At 45.4% G+C, this 19001-nt stretch overlaps 1 protein-coding gene across 5 annotated transcripts in view; it reads left to right on the top strand.

Moving 5' to 3' along the window:
* The window catches only part of MPDZ (multiple PDZ domain crumbs cell polarity complex component), a 662189-nt gene that overhangs the window by 576425 nt on the left and 66763 nt on the right, over window positions 1–19001 (top strand). For all 5 annotated transcript variants that reach the window (XM_029605550.1, XM_029605570.1, XM_029605559.1 and 2 more), the window contains 2 exons: window positions 145–292; window positions 16157–16243. In XM_029605550.1, the coding sequence (XP_029461410.1) occupies window positions 145–292; window positions 16157–16243 (235 nt within the window). The remainder of the gene's footprint in view (window positions 1–144; window positions 293–16156; window positions 16244–19001) is intronic.

Here is a 19001-nt window from a genome sequence, read left to right as displayed (position 1 = left end):
TACAACAAATAGCCTTTGAAACCAAACTGCTATAATTCTCAGAAACTACTTGGAAAGAACAAATAGAAAAGTAAAATGAAAATCATATTATTTCAGAGACTGAAAAAGCAGGTTATATAAAATTATCAAACTGTGTGTTTGCAGGAACGATACTGGGGTATTTGTGTCAGATATTGTAAAAGGAGGGATAGCAGATACCGATGGAAGATTAATGCAAGGAGACCAGATACTAACTGTGAATGGAGAAGATGTTCGAAATGCCACCCAGGAGGCTGTGGCTGCTTTATTAAAGGTAATGGAAAGGCAGAGATGATAACAGTGACACATTGTATGTAGTGAACGGAAAAGGTGGTGTTACATTTTTAGGACCTTATTTACTAAAGAGCTCCCGTGAACATGGAATTTACTAAAGGGCATTAAGCCCTTGGTGAATCCCATATTTCCTGCCCACCCAACCCTCCAGGGCATGATCTTTAAATATGCAGCAAGCTTTGACTGGTGTCTTCCCTGCCCTTCAAAGCAGAATCCCTCTTCCAGACTCATACAGTTAAGACTGAAGGGTCACACTTGTGTCTACTTATTTCTCACAGGACAAGCAGGATGGTTGTCCTCACAAATGGGTGACATCGAGGATGGAGCCCACCACGGAAAACTTCTGTCAAAGTTTAAACAGAACTTTGACTGGCCCCTACTGGGCATGCCCAGCAAGGCACTGACCCTGCAGCCAGCAGGGGTCTCCCTTCAGTCTTCTTTTTTCCGCGCAGCAGTTGCCACGCGGTGAAAGGAGCTCTCTAACCACGTTCCTGACAGGAATTTGGGAATTAATTTCCTAAGAAAATTTGCCCCTCAGGGGTCTCCCTTCGACAAATTTTTTAGTCATCTTACGGAACCCGGTAAGTTTTTTGCCTTCTTCCATCGACTGCCGTCGATTTTGGCCCTTGAGGCCTGTGGGCACTTACCGATCCCCAGCCTAAATTTTGGCTTTCAGCCATGGCAACGGGGTTCCGTCGTTGTCCGGATTGTACCCGGACTATGTCCATCACAGACCCCCACAGGGTTTGTGTAATGTGTTTGGGTAGTGGGCATGATGTCCTGACTTGCACCAAATGTGCCTTAATGACACCCAAGGGTCGCAAAACCAGGATGGAGAAGATGGGGCTCCTCTTCCATGCACCAACCCCAACGCCATCGATAGCATCGACGTCATCGGAACCGGCACCGTCGAAGTTGTACCATCATCGTCAACCCTCCGGTGACCGTCCGCCATCGATCGCTTCTCGGCCGTCGACTCCCGTCCCTTCCCCGGATGGGCGAGGGGATCGGAAAGAAAAGCACCGCCATCGACGGCATAAGTCTCGGCCTGTCGAGGATCCACAGCCATCGACCTCTGCTCAAGCCGAGCCACCGACAAAGAAGCCGCGAACAGACCGGATGCCCTCCACGTCTCGTTCGCCGGCATCGAGGAAACCCTCACCCTCTCGGGGTGTGGGGGCCGTGATCCCACCGGTTACGGTGGTCCCTCCGGCCCTGCCTCAGCCTCCCTCTCCCGTCGAGCCGGGTATGGTTACCCCTGGTCTCCGGGCAGAACTGGACCGGCTGGTCCAGGAGGCCATCGAGAAAGCGATGAAGAAATTACAACCTCCATCGGCACCGTCTCCGGCACCGGTTCCAGTGCCGCCACCGGCACCGGCACCGGCTTCGCCACCGAGGAGGGAACCGACCACCGAGCCGTTGATACAAGCGCTAGCACCGCTACTGAGCCGCATGGAGGCACTCGTGACGGCCCTTCCATCGGTGATTCCAGTGCCATCGACAACACCACCGTCTCCGACTGGTTTCTCATCGGCAGGAGAAACACCGTTTCGAATTCCCCCTTCCGGGGTAGTTCCATCGGTACCTTCTGGTATATCTCCACCGATTTATCCTTCGGCTCCATCGATTCCGCGCCAGGCACCGATTCCATCGGCAGCACCGAAGCCATCGATGCCATTTCTGGTTCCACCTACTGCACCGATTCCACCTCGGTTTCCATCGATGCCTTCAGAGCCTCAGCCAGGTCCATCAGGGCTACAAGCCACACATGATCCCTACGATACCTGGGGTGATGATGATGATACCTCTTCTGACACAGATCTGCCTTCGCCACCATCTCCTACAGAGAGTAGAAAAAGATCTCCTCCTGAGGATCTATCTTTCATTAATTTTGTGAAAGAAATGTCAGAAGTTGTACCTTTTCAACTACAATCTGAAGCTGATGATAGACACCAGATGATGGAACTACTTCAATTTCTGGATGCTCCAAAAATCATCGCTTCCATCCCTATACACCAGATGTTTTTGGATCTGCTCAAGAAAAACTGGGAATCTCCTTCATCGGTGTCACCAGTTAACAAGAAAGCTGACTCCACATACCTTGTCCAGTCAGCACCAGGTTTCCAAAAGCCTCAACTGGATCATCGCTCTGTTGTGGTTGAGTCCGCGCAGAAGAAGGCCAAGCGTCTTAAGCCGCACTCTTCTACCCCACCTACCAGGGACAACAAGTTCCTGGATAGTGTAGGACGGAAAGTGTATCATGGAGCTACGTTGATTTCACGCATAGCTTCATATCAACTTTACATGACTCAATACAACAGAGCCATCTTTAAGCAGATGCAAGACTATGCTGACACATTGCCGGACCAATACCAACCACAGCTTCAAGCCCTTCTTCACAAGGGATTTGAGGCTGGGAAGCACGAGATTAGGACTGCCTATGACATATTCGATGCTTCCACGAAGGTTTCAGCCACAGCCATCTCAGCCAGACGTTGGGCTTGGTTAAAGTCATCCAACCTTCGCCCAGAAGTCCAAGATCGTCTTGCTGATTTGCCCTGCTTAGGCGACAATTTGTTTGGAGAGCAAATTCAACAGATTGTGGCGGAGTTAAAAGACCACCATGAGACGTTGAAACAACTCTCATCTGTCCCACCTGAGGTGACCTCCAAGCAACCGCAAAAGAAGGACTCTAAGAAGTCATTCTTTCGACCATGTCGCTACTACCCTCCGTCAACTAGGGCTCGTCCTGCACGGTCCTCTAACAGGCCTCAGCCTCGTCAGCCAAGAAAGCAAAGACCTACTGTAGCCCCACCTCCTGGGCCTACGGCGGGCCTTTGACTTCCCTGTATTGAGCACATGCCATCTCCCTCTTCCACACATCCCTGTGGGAGGTCAACTGTTCCACTTCTTACACCGTTGGAAACAGATCACCTCAGATCAGTGGGTGCTAGCAATTATCGCACAGGGTTACCACCTCAACTTCATAACACTTCCGCCAGACTCCCCGCCCCTTCAGGCATGGAGTCTAACCAGCCATTTGACTCAATTACATCAAGAAGTATCCCTTCTTCTACAATCAAATGCTATAGAACCCGTCCCTCCTTGTCAACAAGGGAAAGGATTCTATTCCAGATACTTCCTAATACCAAAGAAATCAGGAGGGCTACGTCCAATTCTGGACCTTCGGGCCCTCAACAAGTATCTGCAAAAAGAAAAGTTCAAGATGGTAACCCTGGGCGCCTTGCTCCCTCTGTTGCAAAAGGGGGATTGGCTGTGCTCTCTCGACCTCAAGGACGCTTATACCCACATTGCGATCACACAATCCCATCGCAAATATCTGCGGTTTCTTGTAGGCCACGACCATTATCAATACCGTGTCCTACCTTTCGGTCTGGCTTCTGCCCCACGAGTCTTTACCAAATGTCTCGTAGTGGTAGCAGCATTCCTAAGGAAGGAAGGTGTCCACGTCTACCCCTACCTGGACGATTGGCTAATCAGGGCCTCCTCCCAACACATAGCTCAATCCTCCCTAAAATTGACAATTCAAACACTCCTTTCCTTAGGGTTTCTTGTCAATTATGAGAAATCTTGCTTAGTCCCGTCTCAAACCTTATCCTTCATTGGAGCAGACTTGGACACCTTGCAGGCAAAGGCTTACCTTCCTCTTCAGAGGGTCCATACCCTAATATCCCTGGCTCGCCAGCTCCAGTCTCAAAACACTGCCACGGCTCGCCAGTTCCTCATTCTCCTAGGACACATGGCATCCTCGGTTCAAGTCACTCCCATGACCCGACTAGCCATGAGAGTAACACAATGGACTCTACGACACCAATGGATTCAAGCTTTTCAGCCTCTGTCCTCCATAGTCACAGTCACACAGGCCCTGCGCCTATCCTTAACCTGGTGGACAACTCAGGTCAACCTCCTTCAGGGCTTACCTTTTCTTCCACCGGATCCGCAAGTAATCCTAACCACCGACGCTTCTCACATCGGTTGGGGAGCCCATGTGGACGAATTACAAACCCAAGGGTTATGGTCCAAAGAGGAAGCCGAACACCAGATAAATTTCCTGGAACTTCGCGCAATCCGCTATGCACTCCGAACTTTCAAAGATCATCTATTCCATCAGATAATCTTAATCCAGACGGACAACCAAGTGGCCATGTGGTACATAAACAAGCAGGGAGGCACAGGCTCCTTCCTTCTGTGTCAGGAAGCTGCGCAGATCTGGGCGGAAGCCCTCTCCCACTCTATGTACCTCAGGGCCACTTACCTGCCGGGAGTAGACAATGTATTGGCAGACCAGCTGAGCCGTGTCTTCAAGCCACACGAGTGGTCACTCGATCCTCTGGTAGTGACCTCTCTGTTTCACAAGTGGGGTTTTCCCCGCATAGACCTCTTTGCGTCCCCTCAGAACCACAAAGTGGACGATTACTGCTCTCTCATTCGGAGCCAACACTTTCAGCCGAGAGATGCCTTCTCCCTCAAGTGGACGACAGGTCTGCTTTATGCATTCCCTCCACTTCCTCTTCTGTCAAGGACTCTCGTGAAGCTACACCAGGACGGAGGAACCATGATCCTGATAGCACCCCACTGGCCACGCCAAGTGTGGTTTCCCATACTCCAGGATCTCTCCATCCGCAGGCACATCCCTCTGGGAACGGATCCGCATCTGCTCACTCAAAACGACGGATGCCTCCTCCATCCCAACCTCCAAGCCTTGTCCCTGACGGCATGGATGTTGAAAGGTTAGTCCTTCAGCCTTTTAACCTTTCGGATTCGGTTTCTCGTGTCCTGATAGCTTCACGAAAGCCCTCTACCAGAAGATCCTATTCATATAAATGGAAAAGGTACACATCATGGTGCACTTCTCAGTCCCTTGATCCCCTTTCCTGTCCAATCTCTAAGTTCTTGGACTATTTATGGCACCTATCAGAATCCGGTCTAAAGACCTCTTCCATTAGGATGCATGTCAGTGCGGTAGCCGCCTTCCATAAAGGTGTACAGGGTGTCCCTATTTCAGTACAACCCCTGGTAACACGTTTTCTTAAAGGCTTGCTCCATCTGAAGCCACCCTTACGTCCTCCGGCCCCATCTTGGGACCTTAACCTGGTTCTTTTCTTGGTCGTCTAATGAAACCTCCTTTCGAACCTCTGCACTCCTGTGACTTGAAATATCTCACTTGGAAAGTGTTATTCCTTTTGGCTGTTACTTCAGCTCGCAGGGTTAGTGAATTACAGGCCCTAGTTACCTATCCGCCTTACACTAAGCTCCTGCAGGACCGGGCGGTACTCCGCACTCACCCTAAATTTTTACCTAAGGTAGTTTCTGAGTTTCATATTAATCAATCCATCATACTACCTATCTTTTTTCCCAGGCCCCACTCCAACTCCGGGGAACAGACTCTGCATACCCTAGACTGCAAACGAGCTCTAGCTTTTTATCTAGACCGTACAGTTGCTCACAGGAAGAGCACTCAATTATTTGTCTCTTTCCATCCTAACAAGTTAGGACATCCTGTGGGTAAGCAGGCTCTTTCCTCCTGGTTGGCGGACTGCATTTCTTTTTGCTATCAGCAAGCTGGCATTCCTTTTCAAGACCGTGTGAAAGCACACTCTGTGAGGGCCATGGCGACGTCAGTGGCACACCTTCGATCGGTGCCGCTTCCTGACATCTGCAAAGCTGCAACCTGGAGTTCTCTCCATACCTTTGCAGCCCACTATTGTTTGGACAAAGCTGGAAGACAGGACTCCATCTTCGGCCAATCTGTCTTGCGTAACCTTTTTCCAACGTGATGTACCAACACCCTTCCACCTTCCCGGTAGGGTGCGGATGCCCTTTACCAAATTCCACCCCAGTTGTTGTGCCTGTTGCACGTCATTGGGTGCATTTGGTGCAAGTCAGGACATCCTCAGCTCGGTACTCACCCATTTGTGAGGACAACCATCCTGCTTGTCCTGTGAGAAAGCAAATGTTGCTTACCTGATGTAACAGGTGTTCTCACAGGACAGCAGGATGTTAGTCCTCACGAAACCCGCCCGCCACCCCGCGGTGTTGGGTTTGTTTTGTTTTTACTTTTTAGGCACTGCCTGTAGCTTTGAAAATCAGACTGAAGGGAGACCCCTGCTGGCTGCAGGGTCAGTGCCTTGCTGGGCATGCCCAGTAGGGGCCAGTCAAAGTTCTGTTTAAACTTTGACAGAAGTTTTCCGTGGTGGGCTCCATCCTCGATGTCACCCATTTGTGAGGACTAACATCCTGCTGTCCTGTGAGAACACCTGTTACATCAGGTAAGCAACATTTGCTATATCATAAAAAAATAATGGTGTTATGCTTTACATTCAAAAATATTTAACTGAGTCTCCCATTCGAGGTGTTGAGTACTAGAGATGTGCATCTTGTGCCCGATCGTTTCCGCTTTTGGTTTCATGTGCCCGCAGGAAAAGTTCGTATTCCTGCGGATCGGCATTTTTTTTTTTTCGTATAGAATCGTTTGTGTTAGCGGGGTGCGCGCTAACACAAACCCGTTAGCGCGCACCCCGATCCTTCACATTTAATAATTTACAATTATTTACCCAAAAAACCCCCAAACCCACCCCAACCCTTCAGATCTAATTATTTACAATCCCCCACCCTCCATCTTAAAAAAAAAAATGGCGCGAGCCATCCATTGCTCCTACCATGTGACAGGGGCCGGCCAATGGCACCGATAGCCCCTGTCACATGGTAAGAGCAAAGGGCCATCGGAGCCATTTTGATTTGTGGCAGCTGACGGCCCGAGAGCGGGAGATCACTCCTGGGACCCCTGCTGGACCACCAGGGACTTTGGGCAAGTTTTGGGGGGGTCAGGAGGGTGGGGGATTGTAAATAATTAGATGTGAAGGGTTGGGGTGGGTTTGGGGTTTGTTTTTTTTCTGTGTGCCCTTCCCCCCCCCCCCCCCCCAAACGATAAGAAAACCACACGAAAGTTCATGGGGTTTCCGATCATTTTCAGGGACCCCGATACATGTTGAATTATAAAATATCGTACGATATTTTAATTTGTCATAAAAATCGATGCACATCCCTATTGTGTACAGGGTGAGGGAGCACTTTTTCACTTAGCCATAGATGCTAAATTGTATGGCAATGGCTCTGATGGAGATCTTAGGCCACATTGCAGCAACAGTAAGATTACGTAAGAGAATAGCTAAGCAACAACAACTTTGGAATCAACACTCTCAACTCTATTATACAGAATATTTTTTAAGTGTTCTATATTGCATTGCCTCAAATGGTGGATTCCCTCACCCAGTCTCCTACAGGGACATTTATTTCATACTCCTCAAATTCAGACGACTACCACGATAGAAGTATCCAATCAAGCCTGAGGTGCGCACATCTGAACAGCACCTGTTCTCAAGGATTATGAACTGAACAAGAATAGAAACGTCATATAAATCTTCTGAAATTAAAAGCTGTTTTCAAAGCACTCACAGTTTTCAAATCATAAGGGGAATGATTGTTCAGATTCAAGTAGATAATGTTAAAGCCATTTACTGCATAAACAAACAGGAACAGCATCCTTCATAATGTGTCAAATCACAAGGGATATGGACATGGGGAACAGAGAAAAACATTCATCTCTATGGCATGTATCTACCAGGACATCTTAATACACTAGCAGACTCCCTGAGTAGTTATGTCCAACCTCACAAGTGGTATCTGCACCAGAACATCTTACTAAACATTTTGCAAACAGTGGAGGACACCACAAATAGATCTTTTTTTTTGCAACTCCAACCACAAACTTCCAAATTATAGTTCCAGGAAACCGGATCCAAATGCCATGACATTGGACACCTTCACTGTCTCTTACTCCCAAGGTCTGCTATATGAGTTTTCCCCCAGTTCACCTGCCAAAACAATTCTCAAGTTACGTCACGAGGGGGGAAGGGGAGAAATGATCCTTTCTGGTTCCACCAAGCTTGGTTTTCTTGGCTTCAAAAACTATTGACCAGTTCCATTTGCAATCTTTCTGGATCTCCTAACCCAATACAACTGGTTTCTTCACGCCAACCTTCACTGTCTAGCACTGAAAGCAAGGATGTTGAGCACCAAGCTTTAGATGGCAAATCTCTTCCCTTAGATATAAAAGTGTTGTTAGCTACAAGAAAACCATTTACTAGACATTCCTACAGTTTTAAATGACATTCCTACAGTTTTAAATGGAAAAGATTTTCTCACAAGTGTAAATCCCTTCCACTACTAACCTCCATGCTTTTACAATACTTTCTTCATCTGTCACACTCAGGTTTACAGTACAAATCTGTTAGAGTGCACTTATGTGCCATAGTTGCTCTTTTATTTATTTACAAGAATTTATATGCTGCCTATACACGGTTCTAATGACACTGAAGGTACAATCTATATTTTCTCCTAATAACAATATTCCATCTACTCAATGAGAAAACAATTGATTAAATAATACCATTCAAATTTTTAATATTGTTATAGCAAACACTTTACAACATTTATAACAAACCTAACTATACAATAAAAACTATCTAACTCTCACATACCATCACACATTCATTCTTCATTAAAAATACAAAATCTGAGAAATACAAAGTATCTAACATATGTATTCTGTGGAAGGAGTGTGAAGCCAGGCCTGCGCTTTCGGCGCCCAGGACCCGCCGGGGTAAGGCCTCAGTACCACCCTTACCCACAGCATCCCAGGCGCCGACCGCGAGGCTCTAACCCCGCCCGCCGACCGGAACACATCACCACCGTCGGCCTGCCGAGTCCTGCCCACCAGCCAGGACAGCCTACCAGAAGCTGCCCCAGCCGGCCTTTAAATCCTCTCCGCTCTCCAGCGCTGGCCATCTTCTGTGGAAGGAGTGCGAAGCCAGGCCTGCGCTTTCGGCGCCCAGGACCCGCCGGGGTAAGGCCTCAGTACCACCCTTACCCACAGCATCCCAGGCGCCGACCGCGAGGCTCTAACCCCGCCCGCCGACCGGAACACATCGCCGCCGTCGGCCTGCCGAGTCCCGCCCACCAGCCAGGACAGCCTACCAGAAGCCGCCCCAGCCGGCCTTTACATCCTTTCCGCTCTCTGGCGCCGGGCGTCGCGCGCACGAAGGAGTGCGACAAAGGGGCCCGCCCCTTTGAGTGCCCCTTCGTGCAGCCCCTGAGGAAAGCCGCCACGCTCCCATCTCGCCGGACCCAGTAAATTCCTTGGGAATTAAACCACCTGATCTGACTGTTACCCCGCAACAATTTTCTCCATAAGACTGATCCCGGCATCCACGTGATACACCCCGGCCACCTACTGAAACGTACTACAAACCGCCTGCTGCCAATAGCACAGCTCAACCTCGGCCTAAGGTGAGATTCCCAATTTCCCCTGACCCTTAAACACCACCTTAGAAAAAGACACACTCTCGCAACATCCCCCTCGAATCTCCTCTAGCAACTCCTAATAAATAGAAGGGTCTCTATCTACCCCTTCAAGATGTACCCACTCCCCATACCCACAATTCCTTACACTCCTAAACTCAAGACCAGCAAACCCAGGATTCTAGGTATACGTCATCAAAGACTGCTCCCAATCATGACATCACCTATCTCCCAAACCCTCGGGCTCACTCTTTTCACCCTAACCTTATTCAACGCCCAATCTATCACAAAAAAAATTCATCTCCTCAATGACCACCTGATTGACAACAACCCGGACCTCTCCGCCATTACCGAATCGTGGTTGAAACCCTCAGACTCGGTACTACTAAACCACCTCCCCAACCAACTCTATGATATCCACTCAATCCCTAGAAACAAAAAAAGGGGAGGAGGCCTACTGCTAAAAAAGGACTTGGATTCTCACATCAATTATCCACCAGAATCAGCAACCTAGAAATAGCCCTTTTCAACTCGGACCATTTACAAATTGTGCTGGTCTACTCACCCCCAGGAACCTTAGACTCCGATCCATCCCCACTTATCGAATTCACAACTAAACATCTCAAGAAGGACAAACCAGCAATTCTATTAGGAGATTTTAACATCCATGTGGACACTCTTCCACTATCCCATAACTGTGACATCTTACTTACAGCTCTGAGCCACATGGGTTTCAGCCAGATTGTTAATGGCCCCAAGCATAAAGCGGGACATACCTTAGATCTGATTTTCCTCAATGACGGTCTATCATCCGCGGCCGTACCTTCTTGTGTCCCAATTCCATGGTCAGATCACCATATTATCTCCGCCGAACTCCGAATTATTGACCACCCGAGACCAGTTCCCCCCACAACCACACTACAATATAGGAAACCTTGCTCCACAGATCTTCTCAGCAATCTGCTCTCAAAAGAGCTGGAGCGACTCGATCTCTCTGACGCACCCGCAGCCATCAACTCATGGATCTAGATAACCAGCGAGGTTGCCAACCAATCCTGCCCAACCGTCACTAAAACCTTAAAGCAACCACAAGCCAACAGAAATCCGTGGTACAGCCCGGATCTTAAAAGCATCAAGCAAAAACTCCGTAACAAAGAGCTAAAATGGGGCAAGACCCCATCTACCGACGCACTTTTAATCTACAAAGCCCACCTCAATGCATACAGGATTGCCATTCTCAAAGCGAAAAAAGACTTCTTTGCCAAAAAAAATCCATAACTTCTCATTCGACCCTAAAGCTTTATTTTCAATTGTATCATCTCTTACAAAACTCTCACCACCTATCATCCCTGACGAGCAAGCTTCCAGTAAAGCCAATGAACTTGCTATCTACTTCGACAAAAAGATATCCAATCTCCTCAAGCCTTTCTCCGCATCTCAACCAACAACTCTTCCATCCAGCACCGCTCCACATACTAGGAGCATTAGCCTCACATCCTTTGAGACCCCATCCGCAAAGGAGATCGCTACCATCCTCAAAAAGCTAAAACCTTCTTCTCACCCGTTGGATGCCATACCCTCCAATCTTCTACTCTCCATTCCTAACACAATTTCTCAATCGATAGCAGACATCATCAACTGCTCTCTAACACAAGGCAAGGTCCTAGATCAATTAAAAATAGCCATTGCCAACTACCTTCCAATAGCCAATCTTCCCCTGATCTCAAGAAAGATTCGTAAATAAACAACTATCTGATTATCTCGAGGAGAATAACATACTCTCTCCCTTCCAGTTCGGATTCAGAAAATCTCAAAACACTGAAGCCCTACTTTCATCTCTATCTGACACCATCCTTCTCAACCTGGAAAAAAAACAACCCTACCTTCTCGCACTGCTAGACTTATCCGCTGCCTTTGATACGGTCAATCACTCCATACTATTGGAACGCTTAGCAGATATCGGCATTCTAGGAGAGGCACATAATTGGTTCAAATCGTTTCTAGAGGATAGGTTCTATAAGGTCAGAATTAATAACAAAGAATCTCTCCCAATCAAATCAAACCGGGGAGTCCCACAAGGTTCATCCCTCTCCCCTACGCTCTTCAACATTTATCTACTACCTCTCTGCCATCTACTCTCCAACCTTAAACTAACATACTACATTTTTGCTGATGACGTTCAAATTCTTCTTCCAATCACCAAATCCCTGCAAAACACCTGGGCACACTGGAATTGCTGTTTACAATCCATCACTAACCTGCTCTCCAGCCTGCACCTCATCCTTAATTCAAATAAGACCAAAATCCTCATCATCTCTCCAGATAAAAAACACAATCTCCTCAATTCACAAAGCACATCCCAATTCGCAAATACAGTCATCAACCACACCTCCTCCGTTAGAGACCTTGGGGTTCGGCTCGACAACGTATTCAACTTAAAATCGTTCGTCCACAACACAACCAAGGAATGTTTCTTCAAACTACAAGTCCTCAAAAACCTGAAACCCCTTCTACATTTCAGTGACTTCCGGCTAGTAGCCCAGTCCATCATCCTTACAAAGTTAGACTACTGCAATTCTCTTCTCCTAGGCCTCCCTGCAATAACCACCAAACCTTTACAGATGGTCCAGAATGCTGCAGCTAGGTTACTCACCAATTCAAACAAAAGAGCACACATCACACCCATACTCCACGGTCTGCACTGGCTTCCCATAAAATACAGAATCACCTTCAAAACACTAATGATGATTCACAAGGACATTTACGGCATCGCCCACCTCAAACTAAGCTCTCAACTCCGCACTCAAACATCGGCCAGACCTATCAGAAACGCCTATAAAGGATCCCTTTACGCACCTCCGACCAAAACCACCCTAAGAAAACGCGCTATCTCCACTGCCGGACCCAGCCTTTGGAACTCGCTACCACCCGAGCTTCGCCAAGAACCCTCTCTCCAAATTTTTAAGAAACACCTCAAAACATGGCTCTTCAGACAAGCATTCCCAGAATCTCAACATTACTCGGACACTGGTCAAAAGACTTAACAGGCCACCAGGGAACCTCCGGACTTAAGACATATCAGGACTCTAAAGAGATACTTGATCATTCATTACTTCCTTAACATAGTCCTCCGTTCATGACTCAATACCTCACTTCCTTCCCCCCCTTCCCCCCTTCCCTCTTTCCTCCAACCAAATCCTCATTGCTACCCCAAGCCTTAAAGCCCCCGCCACGCCCTATTTATGATGCAGTCCCACTCTTTAAACTTATTATTGTAGGTGACACCCTCAGCCGCCCCAGTTGCGGTGGCTCCTTATATTATGTTATTCTGTGGCTCTATTTATTATGTTATTCACTGACGAATTATTTTACTGTTGCTTGTTATTGTTGACTTGTTCTGTGTTCATTGCCCAAATGTTCAATTGCTCAAATGTTCTATGTAACGCCATAGCCGCGACTGTTCTGTTATATGGAAACCGACATGATTTGATATTTTGTTCAAGAATGTCTGTATAGAAAAATTCTAAATAAATAAACAAATATGTAAACATGGCAAAATACGAAAAAGGAATCCACAATATTGATATCTCATAATACCACTCCCAAAAAATTTTTGTTATATTATTTTTATAATTAATTTTTTATTCATAGTATTATTGTAGAAAGAACCACATCAGCAAGCCTGATGACGTGCCTTATATCCTTAAAAGGCCATCCGGACTACTCAGTCATTTGCGGTTCTTTCTACAATAATACTTTAAATAAAAAATTAATTATAAAAATAATATTACAAACATTTTTGGGGGAGTGGTATTATGAGATACCAATATTGTGGATTCCTTTTTCGTATTTTGTTAGTGTGTGCGGATCTTATTTGCTCTTTTTTTGGATATGTAAACATGGACCATATTATGAATAAACATACCAAGAATTGGTTTAACTCGATTTGTAAACAGTATCCTCACTACATATATTACTCCCATGTACTTCTAAAAATTCTTCTGTAATATAATCCCCAACTCTTCTCCAATGTTCTATAGCCACTCTTCTGTCAATGACGTTTTATGCTACGTTCTCCTATGAAGGCCATACTGCAGTGTCATTCCTCTACAGTATTCTCCTATGAAGACTCTTCTATCATGTCATCCGACAAAGAATTCTTTGTTTCGCCCTCCATTAAACAGGCTTCTTCCGGGAGATATTCAATACGACACTTCTTCCTTACATAGAATCTTTGGGGTAGATTTTAAAAGAGTTACGCGCATAAGTTATGCACATAACCCTTTAAAACCCCCCCTGCGCGCGCCAAGCCTATTTTGCATAGGCTCGGCGGCATGCGCAAGCCCCGGGGCTTTCTTGGGGGTGCGTGTCGGGGTGCGTGGCATGTCATCCAGGGCGTGGCCGCGGGCGTGTTCCGGCCCGGGGGTGTTCCGGGGGCATGGCCGCAGCCTCCGGACCAGCCTCCAGACCGGAACCTGGCGCATGGGCAGCCAGCCCGCGAGCGTAAATTACGCCTGCCTCGAGCAGGCGTAACTTTGTCGACAAAGGTAGGGGGGCGTGTAGATAGGGCTGGGGGGGAGTTCCCGCCGAGGCCGCTCCGATTTCGGAGCGGCCTCGGAGGGAACAGGCAGCGTGCGCAAGGTGCACAAATGTTGCGCCTGGTGCGGAACAAAAGTACGCGTGGGCGCACTTTTTAAAATCTACCCCTTTATCTTCTTTTACAAAACTCATTTGCCAATTCCAACCATCTTACTATTCTATAAATGCTGAGCCTTCCAATTCTATTCACTTAAAATTTGTCAAGCTGATGTTATATAGATCACTTCCCGCTGGAAGTAGAAAACATCACGTTATGTAATACAATGTTATGTAATACAAGTCCATCCGGTGAGTAAATAAACCCTTTGTCTGTTGAACTGTATTATCTTTTGTTATAGGGAAAAAAAGCTTAGATCTCCCTGACCAGGTAAAAATGCATCAGACTCCAGCAACTGCAGTAGTATTTCAACATTCTGTTTCAGTACAGGACATTTGTAAAGTTGACTGCCTGGTCCTCCAGTCACACATTCGTTAAACAAAAGACTCTAGAACAAGTCTCTAACAGATAGTGCCTTTGACAAAGCTACACTAAACATTTATTCCAGTAGTAACTTTAACTCTCTCATCACTTTTTCACCAGGTTACAAAATGAAAAAAGAAAGCTATATTGATAATTTTGTTTTTTCTTGCAACCCTCAGCTTGGGAATCCCCACTGGTGTGACTGATTTTTCATCTTCCCACAGAGAAAGTGAAGTGGCTTACTTAAAACAGGTATTCTCTGTAGAAAACAGCTACACAATCCTACCAGGATTGTGTAGCTGTTTTCCCCCAAGGAGTTGACGTTTAGCTAGTGAAATGACCGAGGAGACTAGCATAGGGCTAGTGCCAAGAAACTCTCACGCATGCTCAGATAGGTTTATCTTTCTGAGCCTTGAGAGAGCAGGTCTGTACTGGTGCAGCTGGAGGATGTCACCCGCTTATGTAGCTGTTTTATATTGTTGTCTATGGAGAACACCTGTTTCAGGTAAGCAACTTTACTTTTCAAGAGATTTACCCAAATAGGTATTTATTTGGATAGATTTCCCTGATTGAAAATAATCACACCCAGAGCGGCTAAAAGCATGCACTTACTTTCACAGTGCACATAGTTTTAGCTGGTTTAAATAGGTTTCCTGGTGAGGGAGTGTGTAGCAAGAAACATAGGGATATATTTTCAATAATTCTCTCTTCTTCAGATAATAATCTACACAATAAGAGAATCTTTTTTAACTACAATATACTCATGCAAAAAATATTTTTATTAATGTAACAAAAATATAAAAACACAACCCTCACTAAACAATGTTAAAACTAACTAATCAACATCCCCTCACTTCATTCATACGAACGTTGAATGAAGTGAGGGGATGTTGATTAGTTAGTTTTAACATTGTTTAGTGAGGGTTGTGTTTTTATATTTTTGTTACATTAATAAAAATATTTTTTGCATTAAAAGATTCTCTTATTGAGGGAGTGTTTAGGCCAGGAGAGAAAAAAAACATGCATACATTAGATTTTCAAAACTTTAGATGATTATCCTCGTTCTGCTGCCCACAGAAATAGCAAGTGAAAAATATATGTGTGGTGTATATGCACATATTTTGTAAGCTACTTTCAATAGTGCACCCAAGTGGTTTCCTTATGAAAATTAGCTATAAGTTCTGCGGGGACAAGAATAACTATATACTTTGCAGCTATGTGGGAAATTGCCCATTCATGGTAGAAAATGTAGCTTAAAGTAATGAAAGCACCTTTGAAAAAAGTATGATTGATATTTATTAATATAATACTTAATGAAAAGTATGATATTTTAAGTGTGCATTAATCTAGAGTGGTATGCCTTAAAAATGAGAAGATCTGTATAAAACATGATCTGTTCTTTAGTGTTCATTAGGTACAGTGAAACTAGACGTTGGAAGAATAAAAGCAGGTCCATTTCATTCTCAGAGGAGGACATCTCAGAATAGCCAGGTTAGTAGAAAGGATGTGGAAAAAAAACTGGAATTTCTGCAACTGAACAATTGAGAAGTAATTTATAATGACCAATGTATTAAGGGTACTTTGCCCACCCATAACAACAATGCTTAGAAAAATGCACAAAACTGCTTGTGTGATCATTTTTGCATGTCACAGCAAAGTGTAACATAAGATATATTTTATCTTGTTTTCTTACACAGTATGCTACAGGAGTCAGAATGTCATTTTAGTTAATCCAGGTTCTAGAATTGTTCCATAGATTGAGGCACCACATCTGTCTCCTGCTAAGGGGAAACATTCTCTGAACAGCCAAATGATTTCATTCTGCTCACAGCATGATTTTCTAACTAGAAGAACAAAAGGCATACTATGCTTGTGCAATGAAAATAAAATTGAGCATGTATAAGTCTGTTTTACTACTGTTCAGAAATCCCACCAGTTTACAAATCCAAAAATAAAAACAACAAGTTCACTGACTAAAAGATATCACTTCACCTGGCAAGAGGTGCCATAGGTGTAACAGCCCTTGAAAGATGCAGCAGTAAGAAAAACATAGCATGAGATTTAAAGTTTGACTTGTTACTCATAAAACACAGAGGGGGTAATTTTCAAAGAAGTTATGCACGTAAATGTGTAACCTACTATCGTAGCAATTTTCAAAACCATTACTCGAGTAAATCCTATGGATAATTCAGTGGCATATCATGTAGCAATTTTCTAAAGCCCACTTGCTTGAGTAAAGTACATGGTTTCTAAAATCAGGCCCTGTGGTTTTTGTATATGTTGGTAACTTATTGAGTATAGAGGGGTACATTTTAAAAGAGAGCGCGCGTGCGTACTTTTGTTCGCGCATCAGGCGCGAACAAAAGTACGCTGGATTTTATAAGATACGCGCGTAGCTTATAAAATCCGGGGTCGGTGCACGCAAGGGGGTGCACATTTGTGCAACTTGCGCGCGCTGCCCGTTCCCTCCGAGGCCGCTCTGAAATCGGAGCGGCCTCGGAGGGAACTTTCTTTCCACCCCCCGCACCTTCCCCAACCTAACCCACCCACCCACCCCCCCCCCCCCCCCCCCCGGCCCTATCTGACCCCCTCTACCTTTATCTTAAAAGTTACTACTGCCTCCGGGCAGTAGTAACTTACACACGCCGGCACGGTAGGCCCCGACACAGGCCACGCCCCCGGACCACCCACACGCCCCCGAACATGCCCCCGATACAAAACCACGCCCCCTGGTCACACCCCTGACCGCCCCTTTTTGCAAGCCCCGGGACTTATGCGCATCCCGGGGCTTGCGCGCCCCGCCGAGCCTATGCAAAATAGGCTCGGCGGGGCGCGCAGGGGGGGTTTAAAAGAGTTACGCGCGTACCTTATGCGCTTAACCCTTTTAAAATCCGGCCCTTAGGGAATAGCCACTGCTATTAATTGCATCGGTAGCATGGGTTCTTCTTAGTGATTGGGTAGTTGCCAGGTTCTTGTGGTCTGGTTTGGCCTCTGTTGGAAACAGGATGCTGGGCTTGATGGACCCTTGGTCTGACCCATCATGGCAATTTCTTATGTTCTTATGCCAAGAGATCAAATTAATATCTAAAGACATAGCTTGGTCTAGCGTTGATGAAGTATCTGTAAATGAAGTGTTAACCTTAATCAATAATTTAAACCCCGTGCAGCATCCGAATGATTCAATTCCCATCACAGCTCTAAAACAAATCTCTACCTCAATTGCCCCTTTTTTAGTAGATATAATTAATACATCTCTAGTTGAAGGTATGCTTCCAGATCAATTAAAACAAGCTGTTATTAAACCAGTTCTGAAAAAAAAGTCTCTTGATCCAACAGTGTTAAACAATTTTCGACCAATTTCCAACCTTTCATTTATTGCCAAGCTCACTGAGAAGGTGATACTTAAACAATTCATGGATCATATTGAAAATAACGACGTATTACACCCAATGCAATTTAGTACTGAAACGCTTTTACTCTCTCTTTCAGATACTGTATTAAAAGGTTTTGAATACGGGCAACGTTATCTATTAGTGCTTCTTGATTTGTCAGCAGCGTTCGATACTGTAGATCACAGTATCCTCATTATGAGACTTTTCGAAATTGGCCTTAAGGATAAAACTCTGGAATGGTTCTCCTCCTATCTTAGTAACCGTTCGTATCAGGTTTACATCAATAACACTTATTCCGAAATTTTTCCATTAGAAACCGGAGTTCCACAAGGTTCATCACTTTCCGCCACATTGTTTAATGTCTACATGTTGCCACTTTGGCACTTATTATCTGGTTTACAGCTTAATTACTACATATATGCAGATGTCATTCAGCTCATCATCCCAATAAACGACTCAATAGACAAAACACTCAAAATTACCAGTATGTACCTAAACATCATAAGGCAATTAATAACCCAAATGAAGCTTAGTTTAAATGTAGAAAAAAATGGAAATTATGTTACTTGAACGTAAGTTGTCACCTACAGATCAATGTAAATCCCTTAGGTTTGAAAATGTAACACTTACATTAGGTAATAAGGTAAGTGTAGAATAGTGAACTGCATATATCATGCACACATGTAGCTATAGCACTATGAAGCACTATGATCACTGAACTTACCAGAGAATCATCCAGCACGGATGACATCATTCCTGGAAGGATGGAATTAATTTTGTTTATTTTACTGATAAGAAGAGGCTTGTGGCCTATAGTAAGAGCACACAAATGTACACATGCTAAAATATATATTGAT

The sequence above is a fragment of the Rhinatrema bivittatum genome, chromosome 1 (assembly GCF_901001135.1).
Source record: "Rhinatrema bivittatum chromosome 1, aRhiBiv1.1, whole genome shotgun sequence".
NCBI classification, from domain to species: Eukaryota; Metazoa; Chordata; class Amphibia; order Gymnophiona; family Rhinatrematidae; genus Rhinatrema; species Rhinatrema bivittatum.
The sequence above is the reverse complement of the archived record's forward strand: the minus strand, read 5'-3'. Positions and strand labels throughout refer to the sequence as shown.